The 27,680-nt window shown below is 40.9% G+C and overlaps 1 protein-coding gene across 1 annotated transcript; it reads right to left on the bottom strand.

Moving 5' to 3' along the window:
- Nucleotides 1–1,823: 1,823 nt before the first annotated feature.
- Nucleotides 1,824–27,680, bottom strand: LOC146466756 (bifunctional heparan sulfate N-deacetylase/N-sulfotransferase 4-like). Its single transcript, XM_085126840.1, has 11 exons — nt 27,314–27,680; nt 20,719–21,635; nt 14,637–14,876; nt 12,668–12,853; nt 12,060–12,188; nt 11,048–11,230; nt 9,084–9,304; nt 7,361–7,535; nt 5,431–5,586; nt 5,038–5,147; nt 1,824–3,678 (listed from the first exon to the last, which is right to left on the bottom strand). The coding sequence occupies exons 1-11, from the start codon at nt 27,435–27,437 to the stop codon at nt 3,477–3,479; spliced, it is 2,643 nt and encodes an 880-aa protein (XP_084982966.1). The 5' UTR covers nt 27,438–27,680; the 3' UTR covers nt 1,824–3,476.

Here is a 27,680-nt window from a genome sequence, read left to right on the forward strand (position 1 = left end):
TGCTAAGTTCTGCTTTCTCCGTACAGTTTTAAGCCGCGCAAAAATATCCCTGTATTAGCAGGCGCCACCTATAGAAAACCCGAGTACCTCAAGATGCGCAGAACGTATGCGCAGTAACTGTAAAACTACACGCGTTTACTTTAATGCCTTACATTAGCAGTTACGCCCCTCAACGGCCGGTCAAACTCTGTGAAAACAACCGGGATTTTGCTACGTTTTGGTTTAGACTGTAGAAATGTTTGACAAAGTATCTTAGGGCCTCTACAGACGAGGGAAATTGTTATCGATCATAACATTTTAGATGTCGATAACAAAGCACCAAGTCGAAATAGTCACGTGATTGTTTAAATAAAAAAAAAAAGCATAATCAATTTCGAGCATTTTTTTCAATGCCCATGGGAAGAACTTGAAAAAACACTTGGCCTATGTTTCTGAGTTGCAAATCCATTTCCATCTTTGGCATCTACAGCCAATGATTATCAATGCCACTTTCTGTGCCAAATCAACCTCGTTCCCAGGTTTCTTCCGCCCCTCCCAATTTACGAGGGGAAAACCCTGGGAACAAGGTTGTGCACTAGTAGGGTAGTTGGACCATTCTTGTAACGTTTACAGCAATACAAATGTTTTATGACAGTTTTTGACTACTTAAAGTGAAAGTTATAGACTTTGGTCACTGGGTGGCTGAGAATAAAAAGCTTTGTTTTTGCACGGCAAGCCTCGCACTGAATTCGCGTCTGGGCGAGGCTTGGAGCGCAAAAACAAAGCTTTTTATTCCTCTGAGATTCAACATTGCCCCGCGTGAAAAAGGTCTATTGGGCAGTGCTTTCCATATTTCCTCCAAAGCTGTCTGAGATGCCGTGCAATAACTCTCCCCAAGAGAGGGTGAACTCATTCTCTCTTGCCCTCCATTATGTGGATGGCATCCTAATCTGGAACCATTCAAATAACAGCTAGCCAACAATAGTTTTTTTTATGGTACTATGTATTCATTTTGGATTTTCTTACCGGATGGAGGACAATCTCGTTACGAGAGCCCGCGTTACCCGTATCCAGCGGAACGGGCAACGAGAACCAATCCAGAGTCTTTAGGCTTTTTGGCCAGCAGTTGGTCGCCAGGAGAGACTCTGAGAAACTGGAATTTTATTTAATTTTTTTGATTGGCTGCTCCGTAACAGCTTGCATTGTTTTACCGCAGAAATCCTGCGGTAATAAAATTTCAGTATCCCAGAGTCTCCTGGAGACCAACCGCTGGCCAAAGAACCTAAAGACTCCTGGGTACGAGATTAAACGAGGACCAATCTCGTGCCCAGGAGTCCTCAGGCCTTTGGCCAGCGATTGGTCGCCAGGAGAGACTCTGGAGAATTCTAAAAAAAAATAATTTTTTTGATTTGCTGCCCCGTAACTTCTTGTATCGTTTTACCGCAGAAATCCTGCGGTAATAAAATTCCAGTACCCCAGAGTCTCTCCTGGCGATCAACCACTGGCCAAAGAGCCTGAGGATTCTGGATACGAGATTGAACGAGGACGGGATCGAGGGCCGTTCTGCTGGATAAGGGTAACGCGGGCTATGGAAACGAGATTGGATGATGACATGCGCACTATGACCGAAAGGTGTAAGATCTACCAGATAGCTCAAGATGACAACTTGAGTCCCCCACCCCCCCCCCCCCCCCAATTTAAAATCCTCCAATGTCAAAGGTCAGGTGTTGAGAATTAAGGGATTCTTACATAGAAAGGAGTGAGTGACTCGTTCGGAATCTTTTCGTGAACGGCAAAGGGCATTTACAACGAAACTTCAAATTTTATCAGCCTCTAAACCAAGACACTATACAATATAAATCTTTATTTCTCTTTTATATAATTAATAAAGTTTTATTACAGTAATATAAACTTTATAGAAAATCAATATATACTTCTTTCTTGTATAGATCTCCTGTTGAAAATAAAACTAAACTTAAACGTTTTACGTACTATGTTGTGTATTTGTTTTCTCTTTTTCGTAAAATTAAAGTCCAACCATTTTTGTAACGTTTCCAATTTTTGTATAAGCTTCGAAAACTTCCTGCTCCGCCAATCAAAGAATGAAGAGCCCCGACACGCCTTCTCCAAAAACTAAACGGGTTTTTGACTGGCATGAGACAAATCTACTCTGAAACTCGACAGAACTAAACCTGGTCTATAATTGTAGATAGCTGTCTTACAAATTTCAATTTTTCGTCAGCATGTCAGAATTCGTAGCACGAAAGCTAACCTACTATACTGCAAGTTTGGTGACACATGGTTCAACATCTGTTGATCAACAAATGTTGCAGCTCCTGTTCAAAAAATGTTGAACGGTGTGTCATGCAGTGTTAAATGTTGAAATAGGCCGCTCAACATGTTGAACGTTGTTGAACGCAGTTGAACCAAGTAAAGATGAGTTCTATTCCATTCAAAAAGTTGTCACATGTTGAACGGCGCTAACCAATCGTTTTCCAGTCTCACGTTCACGTGATTTGGAAGGGATTCAATATGGTTGAGTGTGTTTATAGTCATTCACAACGTGGCAACATTGTCATTAACAAACTGCAACATCGTGCAACATTCGTTGAGCAACAAATGTTGCACGATGTTGAACCGTGTGTCACCAACTTAAGACTTTCTAATGAGTAGCTTTACCTGCTTTTCAGTTGATACCAGTTCTTTAATGGTAGAGCTGTTTAAAGGTGAGTGCTCCATGATTAGCGTACTATTTTGCTTTACTGCGCTCTGTTACGATTGGTTAAAGGGACTCGCGCGACGTTCTCGCATAAACCGACACTGACCGTGACTTCTCCGCGCGTGTTTTCCCGCGCTTGGTCTCGATTAAAGCATTACCTTTAAGTTCCGGTTGTTTGAAGGTGTAGCTTGCGTTTGCACTGATTGGCAAGTGATTAATTAATACTCAAGTGAAAACCACTCTGTTAAAAGGAATCAGTAGTCGGGAGGTTTTCGAGAAAAGTGACTCATTCCAACCGCGTACGCCAAAGGAAAGTCTTTAGTAATTGCAACATCACAGTGAGTTGATTGCGAATTTGTACGACACTTTCCTTCACTTGGGTTGTCACGCAGCGTCACGCAACGCTTCTTCTTGTTATGGTGTGAATGCGGAATTAGGATCAGTAATAGTGCTTGCATTGCAAAGAAGACAGGAAGACCGACTATGCACGGTCCTCTGTCTTCCAGTGCGTTGGCTGACCTGGGCACAGTGGAAGGGAGAGGGAGTAGGGAAGGTAAGCAAAGGGCGCTTCCTCTTGCATCCAAACCCCCCCCCCCCCACCCCCACCCCTTTGATCGCTTGAAACTGAGTAGTGTTAACACACTTGATGAACGACGATCCCCAAGTTCCTTTGTAATAATGTTCGGTCTTGTTTTATCATTTTTGTTCGTTTGTTACGTGGGGACCACAATTCTCCATTTCCCCCATAATTCACCTGCATTTCGCCAAGACGTAGCATTTACCCATGAATCCATTTCGGCAGAGGAAACTCGATTTTCTGGTTCATCCGGAGTAGATTCTGGTTATGCCTGGTGTAATACCGCTGTAAGTATTGCTCTGTTTGCGGGCTGATAGTCACTTCTCTGGATTCCTTAAATCCCAGGCAATCCGTCACATTACTGGACGACTTAGGGCAATAAAGGCCGCTTTCTTCGTCATACCTGTACAAATACAATTAATCACCAATTAGAAAAAACGTCTAGCTGTTGTATAGAGCTGTCATCTTATTAACGGAGAATTCTTTCAGATAATCACGCCAAGCCGACCACCTGCTGGCATTGAGGGTAATCACAGCCATGGTTCGTTGTTAGTCTTAACAGAAAATCCTGGTAAATGATATATTTATATAAACACATTTGAATGCTTACATAAAAGCTCATGCTATTTATGGAGGCGGCGTGGTCGAGTGGTTTGAGGCGTGGTCTTCTAATCTGGAGGCCCCAGGTTCCAGTCCCCCCTCTGACCAGTAGCTTGGATTTGTTTCGGGGTAGTCCCCTGTTCAAATCCTCGGCCACGCTTTGTAAATATCCAACTGGTAAGGCTCCCTGCCAGTTGGAATTGTTAAAAAGTTTCTGTTCCCTTTAAAATAATTGTTTCATTACACGGCCCCACAAGCTTCTAGCTTTAAATCTAACCGTGTATAAATAAATTTACTTTTATTTTACTTTACGTCCTCAGTGATTCCTTTACGTTCCCAAATTTGGAGACGGGACCGCCATTTCTACCTTGTCATCCATGCCATGTGAAGGTCTAACCATTTGCTGATATCAAAACAAAGACAGCGCGTTCTCCTCAGATATTTAAGGACCCCAAGTGTGAGTCCGGCCGGGGTTTGAACCCGCGACCTCCCGCTCAACAATCCGGTGCTCTACCAACTAAGCTAACTTGGCGGCCGGAAAAAAGTTCAAAGATGGTTTCTACATCATGTGGTGTTATTTTCTTGACAACAGGTTCATTCTATATTGTGTCTTTCTACCCACGAGTGTGAATGAGTACTGAGAAACCCTAAGAGAAATGTAACAAGATTCTGGGAGGGTGGGGTGAAGTACAATACTGCTAGCTGCTGTATGTTATAGGATCCTTAGCTAAGCGCTGAATGAGTGGGTTGCCTGTGCTTCGCGGAACGGTATACGACTTTTCCTTTCAGCTTTTGATATGGACCCACAAGGCTGAAGCAAAAACAATCGCTCTGCACGTGCGTTTTGAGTTTTGCTGCATTTATCTGCCGTCCTCTGCAAAACAACAACGTGAAATGACCAAATTCAAGACGGTGAACTTTTTATTTCTTTTTTAACTTGAACGCCACTCCTACCAATTTGGTTCCTGGGTATTTGTCGTTTTTGTAGAAGTTGAACGAGTTAAAACAATCGCGAAGTTGCACAAAGTTATATTTTCAAGTGACGGTTTCGTTGGCGTTGCCGTCTTCCATTCGTAAGGTCCCTGTTGTTTGGCTTGTCACTCAACGCGCCTCCTCTTCAAGCCGTAGGAGACTATCAAGTCGCGGGAACAGAAGTACTCACCTTAAAGCTTGCGAGTAGTCCACGCGCGTCTCCACATGAACAGCTTCCTGAATGGTATTCATGACAGTGATCGGCCTGGAAACCAAGTCATCGACGCTGACAATAGACATCTGTGAAAGGAAAATTAGTTGGCTGAGTGATAATATTCCGTAAAGAAGTACGCGAAATTGCAACGTTCAGGACCTTTCATTCATTTTCCGTATGTTATTGCGAAATTTCGTAAAAGTTATTTTGCAAGCTCTTGGCAATTATATAATTAACATTTTTTGGTCGCGAGAGTTGACTCCCCGTGCGTTCGCGTGTTTCGTCCGCTCTACTATCTCTGAGAAAGAAAAGTGCATGCGCGGCACAGTCCAAACACTTTGAAGTAAAAACAGGAGTTACAGGACTAACCTGTTTCGCGTTGTAGTATCTCATCCAGCGAGCGATGTGATCAGAGTAGTGCCCAGCCCCCAGAATGGTTCGTCTGACCTCGGATAGTCTAGGACTGTTGGATTTTACAAGGTCATCAAAACTTGGTAGCTGTAAGCCTTGGACATGTTTTAGATGCTAGAAATGAGGAGCAAATGAGACGTTAGATCACGTTCTTGATGTTAAATCTCAAACAATAGGACGAGAGTTCCATCCGATTTCCAAACACCAAGAAATGGGTTGAAAAAACGAGGCTAGACTGTTCACAGTCCCCCTATTTTTCCGTGGGATTCTCGAGACCGGTACGCTTCGATGGCACCGCCGCCATCTTGGTTTGTAAAAGCGAGCGCGATCTGGGGAGAGTGTCTAAACTACCGAGGGGAGCGGGAGTGGGTGTTAGTATAGTGGGGGAGGGGAAGCGAAAAATATTTTTTTCCGCCGCCTCCCAACTCCGCTCCCCTCCCCTCGGTAGTCTAGACACTCTCCCCAGATCGCGCTCGCTATTACAAACCAAGATGGCGGCGGTTCCATCAAAGCGTACCGGTCTCGAGAATCCCACGGAAAAATAGGGGGACTGTGAACAGTCTAAAACGAGGCGCGTGCGAGATTTTTTAACCAACTTCGAAGTGTTTGGAAATCGGCTCGAATACCCTTTCCAGTGTTTTAAATATCTTCTCAAACCACTAAAAATTCTTGAAGAAATTCAAAGCAAACGTTTACCAAATTTTATGATAATTAATATCACATTCCCAAACCTCTTTCACGGAAGTGATTTCCTTTTGTTTTCTCTTCATGAATTATTAATGAGCCTGAGAAGGGTAAGCATCAATATTTATCATGGCAATTTTCTAACACGTACTTGCTATTAATACTGTTCGAAAATGAATCCGCTCTGAAAAGAATCACTGAAACAAAACTGTTTTAATCAGTGTTTTTAAGTCTTCTAGGGACGGCTCGACTTGACCTACAAAGACTCGCAAATGATAGCTTGCAGAACGGGCGTTATTTTCTTCTGCGTTTTTTTTAAGGCGAGCGGAGGCAAGCACGAGGAGAACGCGGAGCGCGAGTCTAAAAAATGTCAAAAATGACGCCCGTTCTGCACGATAGCAATTGGTCTCTAAATAATAACACTAAATCCCGGACGCAAATGATCCCGATACTGAACAACAAACGATACACGGAGAATAACATACATGTAATTCAGGAACGGCACAATAATCCAAGACCATATATATTTCCAAATTGAACCGCAAATAATTTCCTCACCACCATCTCAAAATAAGCTCATAACACCCTTCCGGACCGCAAATTTTCCCCATATTCCCATTGTACCACAAATAATTTGCCTGACCGCAAATGATCCCCAAGATTGGACTGCAAATGATTTCGCTGACAGGAAATGATCCCCGGACCGCAAACTGATGACCCAGATCAAAATCCAGGGCTAGTCAAGGCAGATAGTAAAACTGTATACCTACCAATTACTTGTAATTGGAATGCCAGCTGAGAATACGGGCACTTGAATGGCAAAGCTTTACTTAAGATTCTATCAATACCAACCCGAATGGTTAAAATTGAAGAATTTGCTGTAAAAAGGGCATAAATCGTTTTTCTTTTTGTTTTTGTTTGTTTGTTTTTTTAACCAAAAAGTGGAATGAACGGTCCAAAGTTGCCCGGTTTTATCATCAACGTCTTATTTTATCAAACGGATCGGGAAGGTAAATTGACTACAGTAAAGTGATACACCCCAAATCCACAGTACCGGCTAAAACTGGGCAAGTTTGGGGCGCGCCAGTCCTCGATTTTATATATGAGAGTCCCGCGAAAATAACTCAATGTACCGTAAATAATCCTAGAAGAGACTAACAATAGTTCTCAATGCGACTTTTGCATTGTTTGTACTAGTACGCACCTCATAATGGTAGAAGGCTCTCTTTACAGGGTCTTCCAAAACGATGAGGATTTTCCCAGATTTGAGAAGGTTGCTTGCACGGTATGGTGAGTCATGGTCGGTGAAGTACTCATCACTCATCTCATACGACAGCTGTTGTTCCGCTCTCGTTGGGAGAGGGAAAAAATTCATGTACCTAGAAAGAAAAATTATTCATGTTGTATAATTCATAATGTATAAGTAAGAGTTGCCCTATGCAAAAATAGTGTGAAGCTGATCAATCGGTCTTCAAAAACCCCTCTACCTGTTAGACAACTGAAAGTCAAAACACAAGTTACCGGTACGCACTTATTCAGCCACAGTGGGAAGGTGCGATTTTAGATGATGAGCTAAACGGTATTCCCTGCAGAGCAGTGCGCGCGTAAATTTGGACCAATGAGAGTTATTCAGTTTACGCTTCACCACTAATATTACAGATCTATAATTTTTGCCGTGCAGTAAGTAAATGTCCCAGGAACTATAGGCATTTTGCGCGATGCATATTCTATAATTATAGAAACAGTGGAACCTCGATTCACTCTTGTATTTTGTGAGGAAACCTAATTTTATATAAGCATAAAAGCCTCGTGGTTTCGTTGAGGTTTTCTTGCCATATTTACATTTTTTTACCTTCGACTCAAAAACCTGTATTTTGTATCGTATTTTGTCATGTGTGTAGTATGGTAGAAATTAACCTCTGTATAACGTAGTCCTCGGTATAACAAATACAAATGTATCCCGACCGGGATACAATTCCGCAGTTGTTGCGGGACCATACATTATAAAGTGTATAATATTCTCCAGCCCGGACTTTTCAAATGCATGGAACAGAGCCTCGATAGAACAAACCAGGCCATATCCTGCTAACCAAGAACTGCCGGGTTTTTTTTTTTTTTAAACTAGTAACCTTTTTAGTTTACGAAAATGGGAGTAATATTTTTGAAAAGTTAAAGAGCGAAAACGACGTACACACACAACGCGCGGACGCATCATTTTGATATCACCCTACAAATTTAATTTTCAACCACCTTAAGTAAAATCTTAATTCTTTTGTGTTATTTCCTAAAGCAAAATCACTACTTCTTATTATTGATTCTTCTGACAAATACCTTTTTAAAGAAAATTAATAAACGCGAATTTTAAAGTTCGCGTTGATTTAAGTCGCGTTAAATTTTGTTGATTTCCGCGACCTTATTTTCCATTATTGTCGCCCCAAATTCTCGATACACTACAGGAAGGAAAAAGGACTGTTTTGTCAGGGTGGAGATCCGCCTGTGTCATAGACACTGTGAAGAATGCTCGAAGTGCTCAGATTCCATCGCTTAACCCCTACGTTTAGGAACAATTCCACGAACACTATTTGCATTTCGTATCCTTACACATAGTGTTAAAATAAATTTTTTCCTTTTGTGAGTCTCAACAAATTCTGTTTCTTTGAGTACGTCGCGTTAATTTCCCTCGTTTTGAAAATTTTGCACCTCTTTCGCGTTCATTTTCTTTACTGGGAACTAAATTTTCCTTCAATTTGCGTTAGTTTAAGTCGCACTAATTCCAATACCTTAATAAAAACAAGCGTTAATTTTCTACAATAAGATATACGGAAAAAAAACAGACGATGACATTGCGAAATCTTGAAAAGAAAGGAAGGATTAAAAGTTAAAAGCGACAACAAACTTAGGATTCAAGTGTACTTCAGTTGACTCACCAATCTAAGCCTTTCATGTAATTCTCCGTGTTGAAGAAACTTGTTCCCACCGTGGCGTTGTTGGCGGGAACAATATGCAAAAAATCCGGGTGACGTTTGAGGAGTGGCGCTAGTACATCCAGGCCCCCAAAAGGTGGCCCGATTACGAGGAATGAGGGGAGCCTGGAGCAAGACTTGTGGTTGGGCCAGATTTGAAGATGGCGGCTGTCATCGCATGGACTCTGATTAGAAAATAAAATGAAGATATGTCATATGACGTCCTATCTCCTGACTGCACCTGGGGCCGGTTTCTCAAAAACTCCCGAAGAGTTTCCGGGTTCCGAGTGCTTGCGCCATCTCCTGAGCCAGAGGCTCATGATAAAGTGCTGGCCCCAGTTGTTCAAAGGCCGGATAACTTTATCCAGTGGATAAGTCACTATCCGACAGTTTCATTCTGTGCAAAGATTTCAGTATTTCCTCGTGCACAAGCAAATATGCACACTCTAACCACTGCTTAGTTGGGGAATGTACGAAAACCGTGCACAACATTTAACGTGAAGTATATTTTAGACGCTGAAGAGTGCCTTATCCAGCGGATAAAGTTATCCGGCCTTTGAACAACTGGGGCCTAGACAATAATCCAGATCGAATTGAAATTTTCAAATGTTGGTTTTTAAAGAGAGGGGAAAACTGGAGTACCCGGAGAAAATCCTCGGAGCAGGGACGAGAACCAACAACAAACTCAACCCACATATGACACCGAGTCCGGGAATCGAACCGGGCCACATTGGTGAGACGCGAGTGCTCTCCCCACTGCGACATCCCGGTAGTGTTTTAGTGGAAACAAGCCCAAAAGGATAGATGTATTTTTTTTCAGTCAGTGACATACTCGGAAGTTCTTCTATCAGCAGTCCAACCTGTGACGTTTATTAGTTCGGATGCTCTACCACTGAGCTACAGGAGACTCGTGTGAGCTAAGGCCATTAAACTAGGTTCATGGGACAAACATCCTGCATACTGCTAGGATTTCAATGTCCGAATGAAAGGAATGTGATGTTATGTTTTAAACCTGGTGAATAAATGATAAATGTATTTTTTATTTCAGTCAGTGACACGGGCATACTCGGAAAAAAGAAAATCCAAGTTCTCCTGATAATAGTCGAGCCTATAACCCTACTATCACTAGTTCGGACATTCCACAACTATCATGGGAGCTGGGCCTTCCTCATATCCTCAGTGGTAGAGCATCCGAACTTGTAATCGGAAAGTCATAGGTTCGACTCCTGTTGGGAGAACTTGGATTTTCTTTGAGGATACCTACGTCACTGACTAAAAATTCCATATAAAATTTATTCATCCTTGCATCAGTCCTCGAATACTCCTCGAATATGCATCCCCAGTTTGGGGCGCTCTGCCGAAATACCTTGTAGATGAGTTGGAGTCCACACAAAACAGGTGTTTGGACATCATTGGGATACCGAGAACATCCCTCCCGACGTTGGAGGAAAGACGAAAAGTAGCAACAAAGCGTGAATTGGAAAGAATTGGAAATGATAAAAACCATCCAAAGCAAATTTTCACTACAAAGCCAAATAATAGCTACAGCTATAACCTGAGATCAACACCAGGACCATTAGCAACACCAAGGTCAAGAACCAAAAGAGATGCGAACACTTTTATGGCGCGGGCCCCACGGTTCCTTTGTTTATGATTGTGTATTTTTAACTTTAGATCCAATTATGTAATTGTATATTTATTTTTTAAGATGGATGAATAAAGCTTCTTCTTTCACCAGACTTGGGACATAGCATCACATTCTTTCAAATGTGTTTCTTTATTACAAAGTTTTCTACGTCAAAAATCGAATTTCTGGTTATAAACATCATGCAAGTTAAAAAGTGTTTTGGGCCCGAAGTGTATCTGCGAGTTTGAGGAACGTTATCACCATTGCCAGAATAGCAATGCTCCAAGTTTAAGTTACTTACCAGCCAGATGGGATCTTTATCTCTTGGAAACAGATTGAAGTAGATGTCGGCAAGTTCAATCGGCGAAGCGTACTTCAGCTCAAGGTTGGTCCAGCGGTGAACAAAGTTGACCAATCGGCTGATGGCGTACAAGGCTAACTGGTCGTTTCCATAGTTGGTCATGTGAGTCATTACAATTGACACCTGTCAGGGAAAAAATAAAAGGCCTTTAATAGGTCCTACAAACGAATGAATTTTTGAAATCAAACAGCTGCATTACTTGGTAACAAAACACGGCAACGCAGCAGCAATTTTGGTCTTTATGCATCACGCCCAGATAATGGAAGCATTACAGGCCACGAAATATGCGAGTTTTCGATCTTGTAAGTGGGGATGATGAGCGAATACTTATTGAAAACATTTTGAGGCGTTTTCGGCTAGATCAGTGAAAACGAAGATAATGGAGATAAAGTACCGTAAACAGCCGCTTAAAAGCCCACTCCACCCCGCTTCCCCCCCCCCCCCCACGATAACAGGCCCATCCACCCCCCGGACATAAGCAACCTCTTCTAGTTTCGTTCGTGTTGTTAGTTTAAATTTTGTTCTAAATATTGACGTTAATTCAAAACAAGTAAATGAAAACGCATTTCGGTCAACACTGCTATAGCTAGTTTCGAAACGTTTTTTTATTCCGGTTATAAGCCCACCCGGATATAAGCCCGTCCGTTTATAATTATAAGCCCATCTAAAACCCCTTATGAAGTTGTATAGCCCGGGCTTATAAGGGGCAGTTTACGGTATTCTGTAATGACATAGGCCATATGGAAGACACCCTGTTTGCGTAACCATTTGCAATTGAAATAACTTGAAAAATTATGTTGCTAAAGAATTCTTTTTCGACGCAAGTCGCGTAGTTTGTTTAACCTCAAAATGAAACCAGGGGCGGTTACTAAGCGCAAACTGCGTTTGGTCCTTTGGGAATAAACTGCGAGTCCTGTTCTTCTAAACAAATTGTAAATTTGAGAATACTCACTGGATTTCGTAACAACGTTTCAAACAGCTCTCCCCCATCAATACTTCTGTCTAGGGCCTTCTTGCCACCCTTAATCTCGTGGAAAAAGTTTGTTGTGGTGAACAGGCCACAGGTTTGACGAGGAAGAACCTGAAACCAACAAAAAAACGAGGGGAAAAAAGCATGAAACGTCAAAGAAAAGTTTACTGTTTAGTATTACTAAGCCATCTGTAATCGATGTTTACCATTTACAAAAAAAAAATACAGAAGTTTTGATCAGAAAATTTTCATTTGGGAAGAACATGTTCCATTTGAAGGCAAAGCTAAAAAGAACCCATCATTTTGAATAAGACGAAATGCCAGGAAATTTTCCAAAGTAAACTGGCAGAACCTTTGCGAAAGTGTCAAAGAAAAATAAATCTGGACGCAGCTTTTGTCTTAAATAAAGCGCTAATTTGACGATATAGATGCACAAAATTGTCGACAAATTTGTAAAGGAGCTGCGACAATAAGAAGTATTTTATTTGCTCCATACTGGGAAATATTTTCCGAATGAACATCTCGCCCTACTTCAATTGAAAATGAAAGATAAGTGAATTAATCACTTTAAATATTATGAACCCGTTTACCTTGACTCCTTTGTAGATAAATCCTCGTCTGAACCAAGCAGGCTTCAAGTGTGGATACTCCTCCGTGGAAGTCACCCGGATGTGTCTGACTTTTGACCAAGCATCGTACAGCGGTTCATGTATTGGATAAACTCCCGAGTGGTGTGGAGCCACCATGTACGACAGGTTCATTGGTATGCCATGTTTCTACAAGGTAAATTAAAAAGGTTTTCAAGAAATGTTGCTACAGTCGAGCCTGCGGTCAGATATTCTTCTGTTTGAAAAGACATGCAAACGAGGTAAAAAGATCAATACTGTCACACTGGCCTCGTTTGTATGTCAAACCGCTCACGAGTGTTGAGTGTCTCTGCGCCTTAGCACACTAAAATAATAGGGAGGGGTGGGCCCCTTCGTATATCTACAATCCATCCTTCCGAATTCTTAGTGCACGAAAACCCTAAAAACGCTCATAAAACACACAGAAAAGTTCTGAAAACTTCAAACCTAGCAGACGTAATCTTAAATAGAAGAAAGACCCTCGCAGATAGTACGCAACTTAAGCAGTAACGAAAAGAAAGCCTGAAAAAAATTTAGGCTTCAACGAAATTCGAACCCATGACCTCTGCGATGCCGGTGTAGTGCTCTACCAACTGAACTATCAAGCCAACTGGGAGCTGGTCATATTGTGAGTTCAGTTAAAATATATGTTTCATATATTCATATTCGCTTGTACATAATGTTGTTAGTACAGGGACGAATTTCGCAAAAATATGACTTTCTATGTGCCTATTGGCTGTGTCAGGTTCGCAAGGTATTGTGGTAAAAAGTACAGATCTTTTCCGTACCGTGGATTAAATCTCTTTACAAGCCAGACAGGCAATCAGCCACTGGTTATATTTAGAACCGAAGAACATGAAGCAACGCAACGAATTTTTGGAGATGTCTATATTAAAGAGGCAAAGAAAACTAAAGACTAAAGGTATTTTGGATTCTTCAGGTTCATGGTTCATTAGAATGGTCTCTAATTGTACGAAATGTTTGTAAGGAGAGGTTCGACTTGACTATGGGATTCAACCCTTGAAACTCCAATGGTGATCAGTATCTAATATCTCCTCACAACATTACAACTTCATTAAAGATGTAGATCGTGAGAATGAAATAATACATCAAACACGAGATGGCATGTTTTATCAGATATCCAAACACTGAGAAGTCGTTTAAAAAAACTCGGCTGCGCCTCGTTTTTTCAACCTACTTCTCAGTGTTTGGATATTTGATGAAACACACTTTCGAGTGTTTGATATGGCTTCTCAAATAATCAATAATTCTTGGAGAAATTCAAGGCTAAAGTTGGCAAAATTTTTATGGTAATTTGGAACACATATCCAAACCACGGTCACGGTAGTGATTTTCTTTGTTTTCTCTTGATGAATTATCAATGAGTTTGAGAAGACAATGATCACCCCTGATCCTACAATGACATGATTTTCAAATAAATTTTCCTAACTAATATCCTGAAACGTATGGAAAACAATGAGAAGATGCATTTTGATACAGTAGAGAGTTTTGGATCCGAGTCTACCAAGAGCCGCGAACCGCAACCGCTGGAGTCACGTGACCGGTCTTTCACGTCACGTTTGAGGTTTTCGACGTGCGTTTTCAACGCGGAGAGGTAGATTTTCACGTATGTCATTTACCTGAAAGCTTTTAGCGTATAACTCTTGTTTTATCTCACGTTATGATACAAAAATCTTGTGGAGCAAGTCTTTGATCCATTAACAGAGGCACGAATTCGGGCGAAATGCTAAATTTGATAAATCCTATTGGATCTTGAAAACAAGTGCCATTCTGACTGCTGATTCAAAATAGCGGCCGTAAATTTGCAAGAAGAACTAAATCGAATTACGTTTGAACGTCGAACCGCAAACGGGTTACGTTAGAGGTTCGCAGTAAACTCGGATCTAAAACTCTCTAGTATGTGCCTTGGTACCTTTGCAAATTCCTCGTTCTTGTTCAGCGATCTCACGATCTCGGCGTAGGTGTGTTTATGAGGCTGCTCGTGATCATACAAATGACCAAACCACGTAAACTTCTGCGCATGCTCTATCAGTGCATTGTCCCCCTCGTCCTCTTCCTCGTCGCCTTGTTTGAAGCTGCGCCCTGAGAAACCCATGTTGAATTTAAACCCTGGAATCTTTTGCGCAAGTCTGTCTTGCACTGAGATCATCTCCTGTAGAAATAAAGCAACTTGTTTATCAGAGAAGACTTACAACCATGGAAGTACAGTATAACCCTTTAATCCCTAAAGGCCGATTTAGATGGTACAACTTTTGATTACGACTGTCGCATGCGATTTCTGGAGCGCGCGCTGCTCGCGTCATGCAAAACATCGCACACAACTCTCCACACTCAACATTGCCTATACCTACGATTCCTACGACATTTTTTTGTGACGTACACGACAGTCGTAAGCGAGTTGTAGGTTTGATTTACACGAAACAATTCGTGTGGTAGGCCTGTCGTAAGCTTGTCGCATGCGACAAAGTCGTACCGTGTTAATCGCCCTTAAGAGTGCCAATTGGCACACAATGCCACAAGTCTGTCAATATTTGACAGATTTCTAAGAATTTTAGACACCAAGATGGTCTTGTGAAGACCTACTTATTAAAAGGATGAAAGCTTAACCCCCTCTCACATCTGATTTCCCACAACTTTTCAACTTTTTCTCCCTCAGCAATTGTGGGTCTTCAATAAGACATCTCTCACATTAATGAACACGTTGAGAATTGCAAAATAAGCTATAGTTTAGGGGTATACCTAATATACGCGAGGATTGGGACGTTTCTACGTTCTAAGCCCATTTATCTCAAAGGCATAACTTTTTTCATTTATAATTATATCATTTATGAAATACACTCATGAGTACCTTTAAAATGGTTTACCATACATGGACATTGAGTCCATTGAGTCCGGGGCTTAAAGTACAGCTCCACAGCTTTTGATAACGAAAATCCTTCGAGATTTTACAGATTCACTGAAGTGAGAATCAACTTGTACACAAGCATAACCACGGTAGGGTATCACTATTTGCACGGTCAAACTTTTCAAAAATGTGGAAATGCACTAAGGTACCCAAAGCTAGTTTACAGCCATTCCACTCAGAAATAACGGGAAACAAAACATAACAGGTCAAACATCCCAACTGGCAGGAGGCAAACCAGCTGGCTATATACAAGCGTGGCAGAGGACGGGGCTTGAACTCGCGACCTCTGGATTTCAAGTCCGGCGCCTTAAACCGCTGCCGCCTCCTTTAACGATTTTATGCACGGACTGAAAGTAGAACCAAAGTGCCAGTTTTCGCAGGATTTCTGCGGTAAAACAGAGCAAGCTGTTACGAGGCAGCCAATCAAAAGATTTAAATATTTCGAATTCTCTAGCGTCCAATCTCGTACCCAGAGTCCTCAGACTCTTTGGCCAGCGGTTGGTCGCCAGGAGAGACTCTGGGGAACTGGAATTTTATTACCGCAGGATTTCTGCGGTAAAACAATGCAAACCGTTACGGGCAAGTTACGGACCAGCCAATCAGAAGATTTGAATGTTTTTGAAGTCCACAGAGTCTCTCCTGGCGACTAACTGCTGGCCAAAGAGCCTGAGGACTCTGGGTACGAGATGTGCTACTTAGTATAAACGAAATATTCAGCACACAACCCATAATTCCTTGATTCTCTCTGACGAGTGGCTGACGTTCGAAACGTCAGCACTCGAATGTCTTTACGGTGGCCAAATTAACTTATCAACTATGCTGATAAAACTAAGGGCGCGTTTTTTTATTTACAATTCTGGAGTAAGAATGGCCAGAATGTAAAATGCGCGCGTTTTTCTATTCCGCATTCTTATTCCGGAATGGACAGAGTGCCATTCGATCCATTCTGCTCCCAGGGGCAGAATGAACAGAATGTTGCGAATGAAATCCAAGATGGCGGACGGCGAGGTGAGCGCTGCGGATTCAAATACGTCTCTACAAGGGAAAAAATCAGGTTACACTTTTGGACAAAATGAAACATTGCTTCTAATTTCATTGTACCAAAAGTACAAGGAAAATTGCCGCGATAATGGCTGCAATGGCAGTCTCTTCGTCGGCCGCCATATTTGTTACGCAATGTTTACTCGGCCAGGACCGACGGGGGTTTTTTTATGCAGACAATCCGAATTATTCCTAGCATTCCGTACCAACCATTCTTATTCCAGAATTGTGGATAAAAAAAACGCGCCCTAAATATTTGTTGAAGATAGAGCTCCCTTGTCCAACATAGCAAATGTTAGTACTACAGCAAAGCATTGCTCCTGTTCAACGAGTTTTATTTGAGGGATTTCATTCACCGAATCAGAGATGGTTTGATTCTTGATTAAACACAGAACTCTTTTCTCAATGCTAAGTGCTACAATACCTCTTGTGTCGCGCCACGTTCACCAACCTTACCGGATTATACGCTATTTCTGGCGTTAAAAAGGGAATTATCCCCAACTTCAAAAATACACTATACAACAGCTTTAATCTTGTTATAGTACACAATTGAAAAACCCTCTAAAACAATCCGATTGAGTTTAAAAATATTACATCCAGAGTTGTCTACAGAAGTGTTCTATTTTAAACTTGTAAGGTTATTATGGTGGGAAACGTTTTACCTGCTAATTTTCTTAATCACTAACAACGCTTTCCAATGATGCACACACTAGGGCTTTTTAATCCAACAATGGAACGCTAATCCGGAAAACATAAGTACTATTAATTTAAGAACACATAAGCCAATTTGCTATGTTATTAATTGTAAATGAGAAGTTTGTCTCGATTAATTTAATGGAGACAGACAGTGACTATGACTGATCATTCCCAACTTAGCGCAAGCTAATAAACACAAACACACCTTTAAGAAGGTCTTTAAGAACACGCTATTTCCTCAAATAAGTACTAAACGACGGTGGCCACTGGCGATTGGAGCGACTGCAGACCGATAAGAGTAAACAAGTGATCCAGACAGCATGTCTAAAAAACTTAATCCTAGAAAATGACGCAGCTTTGTCAGTTGAAGTTAACGCGTTCGGATACTGTTGCACAGTTGACTCTTCATCTTTGTAGAACGTGTAACATGCGAAAGACAAACTCGATTCAGATTTGCCGAAGGCAAAATGGACGTGAAACATCGAATGCAAAAGTGCGTTTTGAGCAAACAAGCCGGCAAGCTGATCAAAAGGTCTAATAATTTACCCACAGTCAAAAGTTAGAACCACTTTGTACAGGATGAATAGCATCAAAAGAAAGTACTTAGACTCGATTGCTTTCACCTGCCCTCGGCTTCTCACTCACAAACTTAAAAAGATAGAAGCACTTTATACGCCATAATGAACAGAACGACTTAAAAGTATTGCGCGATAGCTTTCATTTGAACGATGACCCTTTAAGGATTTTACCTCCAGACTCAGTAACCTTGTACAGCGTTACGAAAAACGAGGGGGAAATAGAGAGCCTCAATGGCTGTCATTTCAATGGCCACACTTAAATAGGATTTAACTTACACGTTAAAAATACAGCTACTTTGTTCTACATTTACGAGTTCATTCACAGGCTCCAAAGTCCAAGGTAAAGTGCCTTATAACATGACAGTTCGTCTGACTCTTGGAATAAATACAGGTATAAAAGAACAGATACCACGATGCTTAGAACCGCAATTCCACTTCAGTGGCGCCACGTCCAAGATCCTAACAGGATTTTACCCTACCTTTGGCCTATAAACCGTATGTATCCCCATCTTAAAAACAAATAACTCTACAAAGGCTTGAATCTCGTTAAAGTATAAAATTAGACCTTTCTTAACCCTTTAACCCCTAACGCAAAACGACATTTTCTCCAGATCCAAGACTACAAACTCAATGTCCATGTATGATATACCATTTTAAAGCTACTCATGAGTGTATTTCATAACTGATATAATTATGAATAAGCAAAGTTATGGCTTTGAGATAAATAGCCTTAAAATGCAAAAATTTAAAACTTCAAAAACGCCCCAATCCTTGTGTATATTAGGTATACCCCTAAACTATAGCTTATTTTGCAGGTCTCAACATCTTCATTTATGTGAGAGATGTCTTAAGACCCACAACTTCTAGGGGAAAAAAGTTGAAAAGTTATAGGGGTGGTCAACCATATCACATATGGGAGGGAGTTAAGTTTTTATCCTTTTAATGAGTAGATCTTCACAAGACCATCTTGGCGTCAAAAATTCATAGAAATCTGTCAAATATTGACAGAGTTATGGCATTATGTGCCAAACGGCACTCTTAGAGATTAAAGGGTTAAACAAACTTATGAACGATTCAGTTTTCAATTTGTATCAGCACAAAGACAGTTATCTAACAAAACTTTCCTGTTTGTAAATCCCCAAGGTTATAAACGAGGTTATCTCCTAATTACGGTCAGCTTCTTTTATTGCGGACAGCCTCGGGACCGCGAGTTAGAATCCTTAACATCGAGAAGACAGTAAGAGCGGGAATTATTTCAGTCAAAAGTCTTTACTCTATTTTTGCCGGGGATTTAGCTGCTGTCCGTAATAGCGAAGTGTCCGCAAGGCGAGAGTTGACTGTATGCTGTTCAATGACGTGTAGATGACTGCTTCATAAGCAGAAGAATAAAATCAGAGCACTAATCCGGTAAAACTAAGCCAATTTTCTGTATTGTAGTTGTAATTGAGAAGCCTGTCTCGATTAATTCACGGGGGCACAAATGAACTTTGATTTCTCCCCAACAAGCGAAAGTTAACTAACAAGATTTTATGCCCGGCGACGACAAATAATTAATTTAACGAAAACGTTTAAGGACCGACTGCAGAGACGCCGAAAAGTCTTTAAGGGAATTGGCTATAACAAGTTTGTTCGAAAAGGACCCATCTTGTCTTGGGTAGTGGGGGGGGGGGGGGGGTTGGGTTATCGAAGACACCATCTATCTCAACAAAAAAATTTATTGGCTTTAAAATTTGAGTTGACAAAGAAATATTCAGCTAGCGTGAATCAGCATTGCTAGATAAACAAGAAAATTGAGGTTTGAATCTCACTGTCATTTCTACTGCTGGATAGAGGGGTGGCTTATGCAACAGACACCATCTCTTGAGGTTCGGGAAGTGGGGGGGGGGGGGGGGTAGTAAAGGCAGAGACCACCATCTATTTTGTGGTTTGGTGGGCCCTGCTCGAGTATAGTAGTTTTAAGCACTTCCCTGAGACAATGCTTTTTTTTTAATCAGCGTATCAGACGGGGAACAATGACAACTACAGTGGCTAATGAAAATGGACCATTGTCAGGGACTAAAGCAAACTTCAATACTAAAACGTTTTCTGTACAAATGAATATATTTTGAACTGCAGATAAAAGAATTAATAAATGAGTGATCATCGCAGTTATGTACGCAAATTAAGCAGCTGCAAATGAAAGCCTGAAAAAAATTGAGGATTGAATGAGGTAACATACATTACAAATATTGCAGGATTTAAATATATTTCAGGCTTTCTTTTTGCACTGGAATCGCGCGCGAAGGCATTGCATTTAAAAACTCTCACGGATTATGGAATATATCAAGACTCACGCAAAAGCTTGTAAGTTAAGGACGGTGCCTACTAATACAGAGCAATTTTTGCGCAGTTTATGACTATACCGGAAAAGCAGATCTTAGCAAGGGCTAGTGGAATCCAAAAAGAAAATTGGGGGTAACCAGGCATTTTTGGGAGATAATAAAGCAACAATAGTTTTAAAAAGTGCTTAAATACAAAGCAATGTATGACACGTTCTCCCAAATTGAAGCTTTGTTATCTCCGAAAAATGCATGGTTACCCCAAATTTTCTTTTTGGATACCAAGGCAAGAGCACTTGCTAAGTTCTGCTTTCTCCGCATAGCTTTCAAGCGCGCAAAAATATCCCTGTATTAGTAGGCACCACCCATAGGAAACCCGAGTATCATGAGATGAGCAGAACGTATGCGCAGTAAGTAGGCACCGTCCTTAAGCTAGCAACGTTTGCTTTTACTTACCAGAACGTCTTTTTTCTTCATTCTTATCCCGGTCTTGGCGATGAAAATATCGTCTATGTCAATTTGCAGATACCTCTCAAGTGAAAACACAACAGGATTTACCGGCGACAAATAATCTAAACTATCCATAAATAGCATGGTGTGAAGGAAGAACGGAAAACCTCCGCCAAAAAACACCTTTTTAATGCCGTCTGTCTTCCCATCATCCAGAATAATAGTGGCTTGCTCTGTTACTGCATTGTCAAGGTCTCGCTTTCGTCTCTTTTTACGATTAGTGGCGAATTCAACAGTCTCGTACGAAACTAGCCGCGGGTCATATCGCAGAAAATTCCACCTCGTTCCTTGTCCCTTCTGCACGTAAGGTTTCACCGTTGAGCCGCCTCTGCGAGTGACTCGTAATAGCTTTGAATCTTCGTTAATTTCCACATCTAAGGGCTGTCTCTCTTTTTGTGGCTTAATCACCTCGAAGTGAAATTCCGCTATGTATCCCACATGATTCGAGATGAAAAACAGGATACCTGTTCCGAATTTTTTGCAGTAGAGTTTCACTATTTGCCGTACATTAGGCTTGAGGTCTATATATGTCTTAATGTCTACAAAAACAAGAAGAGAATATCTGCCTACAGAGATGTCCGGTTTTAAATCTTCTTTTAAATCCAAGAACGCTTTGTCGTCAGCTTCGCTCACAATATAAGGCGCGCGTAAACCGTCTAAGAATCGCGTTACGTAGTGTGAAAGCTTCGATCGTTCTTTTGCCCAAGATTTATGAACTAGCAATATTTTCTTCTGCACCTGGAAAGTCCTGTTTCCGTACTGCCTCGAAGACAACGTCGAATCACCAACATGAAGTTCACTCCTTGCAACTGGAAAAGTGGTTCTCCACGTAGCTTTAGTTAACTCCGTGGCAAATACTTTATCTGCAAAGAGGAAAAAAGGCGGCAATGTTAAATGTACCTTTTTGTGGGAGGGAGGGGGGGGGGGGGAGGCGGAATAAATAGCTTTGTATGCAAATAATTGAATCCCAGGCAACCCTTGGCAACTCATTATTCGATAATAAAAATGTCATGTTGCTCGCGAGGAAACAGCCAATCATTAGAAATAGAAATTATTACATAGACCTGAGGCACAAAGACAGCCACACGTTGAAGTAAGAAAGGTTTACTTTCACATTTATGTCTTTATTTCAGCAATTTGAGAACTGAAGTGAATTTCCCATACACGAGTCTTTAACTAGTAACAATCAAAGATTAGGGAGTGCGCTCGATGATCTCGATCCCGGCCTCTCTCTCCTTTGTGATCTCATCCGCCCCTACAAAAAGATCTGCGGGGGATGCCAGATACGCGTCCCAAGATCCACCCATTCATTCCGGCAATCAACGCTGTCCCATACAATCTCGACTCCAATCTGTATTAGGAGTGCGTTCTTCCTATGTCGAACGCAATTATAGCTCGACAAAACGTTCATAGTGTTATGGAATAATCAGCTTTCGCTTGCCTATGCTGGAGTTTTCATATATTGGCAAACTACGAAATGAAAAATTCAGACACCTAGTATAAAAGATCTCTCAATTCTCAACACAGTCTATTTTTCCAGCCAAATTTGCCCCGTCCAAACTGGCAAAATTTATGCTCTCACATAATCGTTTCGTGCCTTCCTTGGTCGCAAAGGTTTTGCTTCTTCCATCTCCACACTGAAATATCCGCAGTGTGTTGACGTTGACGTTATCGGTCGACTCTCGCTCGACTATCGAATGATACACGACCGACATTCCGCCGATAGTTGATCGACATTCCGCCGATAGTTGATCGACATTCCGCCGATAGTTGACCGACATTCCGCCGATAGTTGACCGACATTCCGCCGATAGTTGACCGATATGCCACCGGTAGTTGACCGATAAGAAAAGAAAACTCTCTAGCGATCTCTATACTCTAGGCCCGGAACGGGAAGGAGGGGGGGGGGGGGGTTACCCCTCGGAATTGTTGGTGCGGGTGTGCGGTTCGGTTCTCCAAACCCTTTATAAACCCTGCCACGTTTTCAGACCAAAATATGTAATTTACCGGTCCTTTTTTTCAGACCTGGCCTCCAAAAATTCATCTATCTTTTTTCGGAACTGGTTAATGTTTCTAGGATCTATACCTTCCCTTTTCAGACCAAAATAGTTAAAATCTGTCCATAATTCTGACCGAAACGGCTGAAGAACCTATATAGCTTATATAGAGCTAGAGGAGTGCCCCCACCCGTCGGCGCAATTTACCATCACCTAAGGAAATGAGAAGCATGTTTTTTTGGTGGGAAGGTGGGGTTGTGCGTTAGCATATCCGGCAGTTGGGTGGGCTAATATTAAACCACAAATAAACTTAATGCGAAAACGGAAATACGTGATGGACGTTTTAGCACTTAAGGATTTTACCAAGTGTGTCGATATAACTGAACACGGAAAAACAGGAAGCGGTTTGCTTTTCGGGTAACTTTCAACACTGCACTTCACGGTTTACACATCAAACGTTTACTGTCATCCTTATGTTTTCTTTTTCAACATTCTTCTAAATTTTAGACATGTTTGAAATACAAGATCAAATACAGTTATCTCTGACGTGACGTCAAAGTGACAACACCGGAAGGAGTCCATTTAGCTGTCTTGGATCCACAAACAAGCACTACAAACCAAACACGCTATGAAACTCGACACATTTGAACGCTTTCTCCTTTCGACACCCCCCGAGCCGAGTTTCTACTTGTGTAAGAGAACCTGTTTGTAAGAATTGACCATTCACCTGAATGCTATACGAAGCAGTACTTTTCTGAGGAAGTGATGTGCTCCTAGGAGGTTCTAAGCTTTAACCCGTGAATTAATTCCTATAGTTTATCCTGTCAAATGAAAGCTACTGCGTCCTACCTTCCTTCTGTATTATTCATTGTGTAAAAGGTGCCGGTTTTAAGTCAAATGACTACTAGACTTTCTCAAAGTCCGTTTTCTCTTTCGGCGCATAAGAAGAAAGAAGCCGCCTTGAAGCAAGTCTAGATCTCCACTTGCAGGGTAAGCCCCCCCCCCCCCCCCCCACCCATGCAAACTGGAGAAAGACCATGGCAAACTGGTTCAAATTACTGAGCCAAGTGTGACCTGAAAGCTATTGGGCGTCACTTCTCTGAGGTACTGTTCATTTATATGCTGCAAGAGGTAGCTCAAACATGAGTGTTTTCTAGTGTGACCATTCAAATGAAGCCCATTTAACATAATTTTGCCGCGGTGCTGTTCCAACCTCGTTCCTCTGGGGTGAAGAGATGACCGACCGTGGGAAGGAAGTTGGTGCTGTTTATTGCGCTGTAAAAGGTGGTTTTAGCAACTAAATGAACTTCGATCCGAAACTGTGGATAAAATTCAACAGCGTGTCCGTTTCAGTGACTGAAACTTGAAATTTACTTGGTAGCACTTTGTTTCGTTAACACGGAAAGCCAAAATTTTTCGAATTTTTTCTGTTTTATAAACAAGCCCGTGTCATACATTTTTTGCCGCATGCAACTGAGAAGCTTATCATAAAGGCATCTCAAATCTGTCTCTCAAGATTGATTGAGAAATCTAAGCTGTGGTTAAAATAGAAAATGCAGCTGTATTAGAGTCTTTAGAAAGAGAATACCGACCGTTACAAATGACTGCCTCGTTCGCACAATTTTTACGGTCCAAAAGGATTCCAAAATACAATCACCCGCAGAATTCAACAGTATTACTCTTCCTTAGTTTGGCATCGGCGATTCAGCTCAGTTAGTTTATACTCATTTTAAGTTATCTTAACTATTCTTCTGCACTTAAAGATTTCAGTCATTTATCAGGGGCACCCAACGGGGACATGGAAACTAAATAGTTTTCTGTTTTTACCTGAATATTTCCTATAATGAGTTTATTGTAAGCTAACGCAGTTTGATCCATACCATTACGCCGGCTCCTTAAACTGAAAATTCAAAAAAATTTAGCGAACGGAATCTCATTCCCCGAATTTACGAGCAGCCGTTGGCTTTATGAAATGTTAGCTGCCCATTTTTTGCATATTTGCCCCTTCCAAAAACAGAAAATTTTCGGATTAGTTTTTCAGCCTTGCGAAAGGTGGAGGTAACCTTTTGCTAAAGAAAACGCTAGTTTTTCTTGTTGAGGCGAATATTGTATTTCAGAACAGTTATTCACCCTGATTCATGGGAAATAAAATTTTTGGCCCGTTGTGTTCAGAAAAGCCAGGTTAAAAGACAGCGAAAAGCCCAAGATGCACATTGGGGATTGGCAGGGAGGGGATGGGGGGGGGGGGGGGGGGTTGCAAACATATTGAAAATAAATGATTGAAAATCATTTACAATCAGTAAACCACAAAAATTATGAAATTAATGAACTCAAGATGAAACAGGAAAACATTAATTCACGTAACTCTTATGCCATGATATGTAAAGGAAATATTACCACGAGTGAATAGAAATATGGAGTGATTTTAGGTTAACATATCAATTCACAAAATGAAAACAGCTTGTACGGAGATAAAATGTTTTTGCGCAGATAGCCGAGGAAGCAAACAACAAGCGGAAACTGTTTTTTCATACGCTTCTGTAGTTATAATATCAAGTTTCACTGATAATAATAAAAAACAGAAAAGCTTCGGTTATCACTGGTTTACAATAGACCTCAGAGTTACTAACTTACAACAACACTTCAATCTCCTTATCGTCCAAAAATCTCACCAAAAACGAGATCATTGTAATTGGCTTTGAGAAATCACAACAGATAGCTCTGAGAAAATAGGGCGTTGCTATTTTCGCGGTGGTTGTGCTGTTTTTAAAAGAAATTGACTTGTAAAAAAACAAAAATAAATGTCGCCTATAGCTAAAATTAAATTAAATTAAAAGCCAGACGAAAGCACTGTTGGCGGCATAATTTTACATTGCCTTTTGAAAACAAAAACAAAACAGTTCTACAAAATTGCTTTTTTAGCCGACTGCTTTGGCAGTCTGTATAATTGCTTTCTCCTAAAGGGAAAACCTAAAAAAAAAACTACCTGATATCAAAATTATGATTTTACAAGCTCAGTCGCTATATTGTTTCCCGGAGCGTGAGTTTGTCAAAACGCGGCAGGCAGCTGTTTCTGGTATCAACATTTTATACAATCACAAGAATGGCGGTTTCTCTTTCAAATATCAGCAGGTTTTCATGTAAAATCCATTTACTAGAAGTCCGTATATAAATTTGCGGGGTTGTTGAATAACCGCCAAGATATTCCGGCGAGCTGAAACCCTTTCAATATGACAGCCGGGAAGAAGGCGGAGAGGAACGACTTGAGCTCAGACTTGAAGCAATATTTTTGTTCATGTACATGTACTCTAAAAAGTTTAATCTCGACTGCAGTGATATATTTTTCGCAAGACTAAAGACTGGTATTTTTTAAAAGCTCTTGAGAAGGAACCTGTTATACACTTGTGTTAAATAAGTGAAGAATTTCAAACAAACGTGCAAATGCAGATTTCATGTTCGTTTCATGACACAGGAAGCCGACAAGTAAGCAATTACAAAAACACCTGGCTAGCTCACAAATTGATTTTAATTTTTAAAAAAATACTCCAAAATCACTGGTTTGCATTTGTAAACTTCTTGACGACAAAGAACGGCCGTATCACTAAAATTAGTCAAGATCTAGCGTCGCTTTAATGCAGAAATCAGCTATCTTCTATCTCTTTAGCTTTTTAAAAGCGTATGGTAATTTGAAAACAAAGACAAATATATCTCGTGTAAATTAACCTCATAACTTGTGTCGATGAAAGCGAGTTTTACAGAGGCCAATAAAACATAAGCTCTACAAATTGAACGAAATTCGCATCCATGCTAGTAGTAAATAAGAAAAGAAATGCGTTCGTTCTTCTTCAGAGTTGAGAACTATCGTGGTAAGTAAAAAATAATAACTATGCTTTCCATTCTTCTTTCTTCACAATTTTTAACAATTGTTCCTCGTGGCCACATAAAGAAACCTAAATTCGAAATAAAGATTGCAAATCTCGTCTAATCTTTTCCCAGTGTCATGAAATTAAGCTACTAAAGCACGATTTGCCAGTTTACAAAAGACATGACAACTTCTCTCGCGGTTCATCAGGACAAATTCCGTCAAGATGGATGAATTATAACAGCGCATCACTCTGTTTACGGACATGCCAGAATTGGAAAATATACCTTAACACAACCACAATTACTGGGCATTTGGTCACCCGCAGATTTTGTGTAAAAGGCAAGAGTTACTCTCAACAGAATGGGGTAAAGAATTCACAATTTTCATCGTGAATTTTGAGTCACATGCCTGTGCATTCATGTTAGGATATTGGCGAAGCATGCAGTTCAAGCGCTCTCTTTAAACCGTTTTCAATATAAATGACCGCTTGAAGTATACCAAGAACAAACAGCGATATTCTTCATCTAAACTGTTTGTATCTAAGCAAAGATTGTACGGTTATAGAAACATTTGTTCGCTGCATGCCTGCGGAGTCGTTATTAGAGCGTCCCTGCTCTTTGACAGCAATTTGTGAAAGGAAGCTAAGCACGCGTATTAAAGCAAGACAACAAAAACTTACCGGTATTCTCGTGGTCATTGTACAAGGAGAGAGCGATAAAAATCACAAGCCAGCCGACAGGAATTACAGCTAGGAATAACTTTCGAGAGAAACGAAGTCTTTTAGCCCGTGTGAAGACTCGCATCGCATCGCTGCTCACACATCCATAAAACTTCGACAACACTTGCTCTCGCAGTTCTCGCTACGATATCCCTAGAGAAGATCTGAATTTTTCGTTGATACCTTCACGTTATAGTCACATTATACCGCTGGAATAACTCACAAGATCATCTCAATGAACTCAGGTAAGTCTAATCCAGTGAGCTCTGCTATCTCTCAACAAACATTTGTTTTGGCTGTTGAATACAATCAACAACTGCACTTTATT

This window comes from Pavona decussata, unplaced genomic scaffold (assembly GCF_977016875.1).
Source record: "Pavona decussata unplaced genomic scaffold, jaPavDecu1.1 SCAFFOLD_141, whole genome shotgun sequence".
NCBI classification, from domain to species: domain Eukaryota; kingdom Metazoa; phylum Cnidaria; class Anthozoa; order Scleractinia; family Agariciidae; genus Pavona; species Pavona decussata.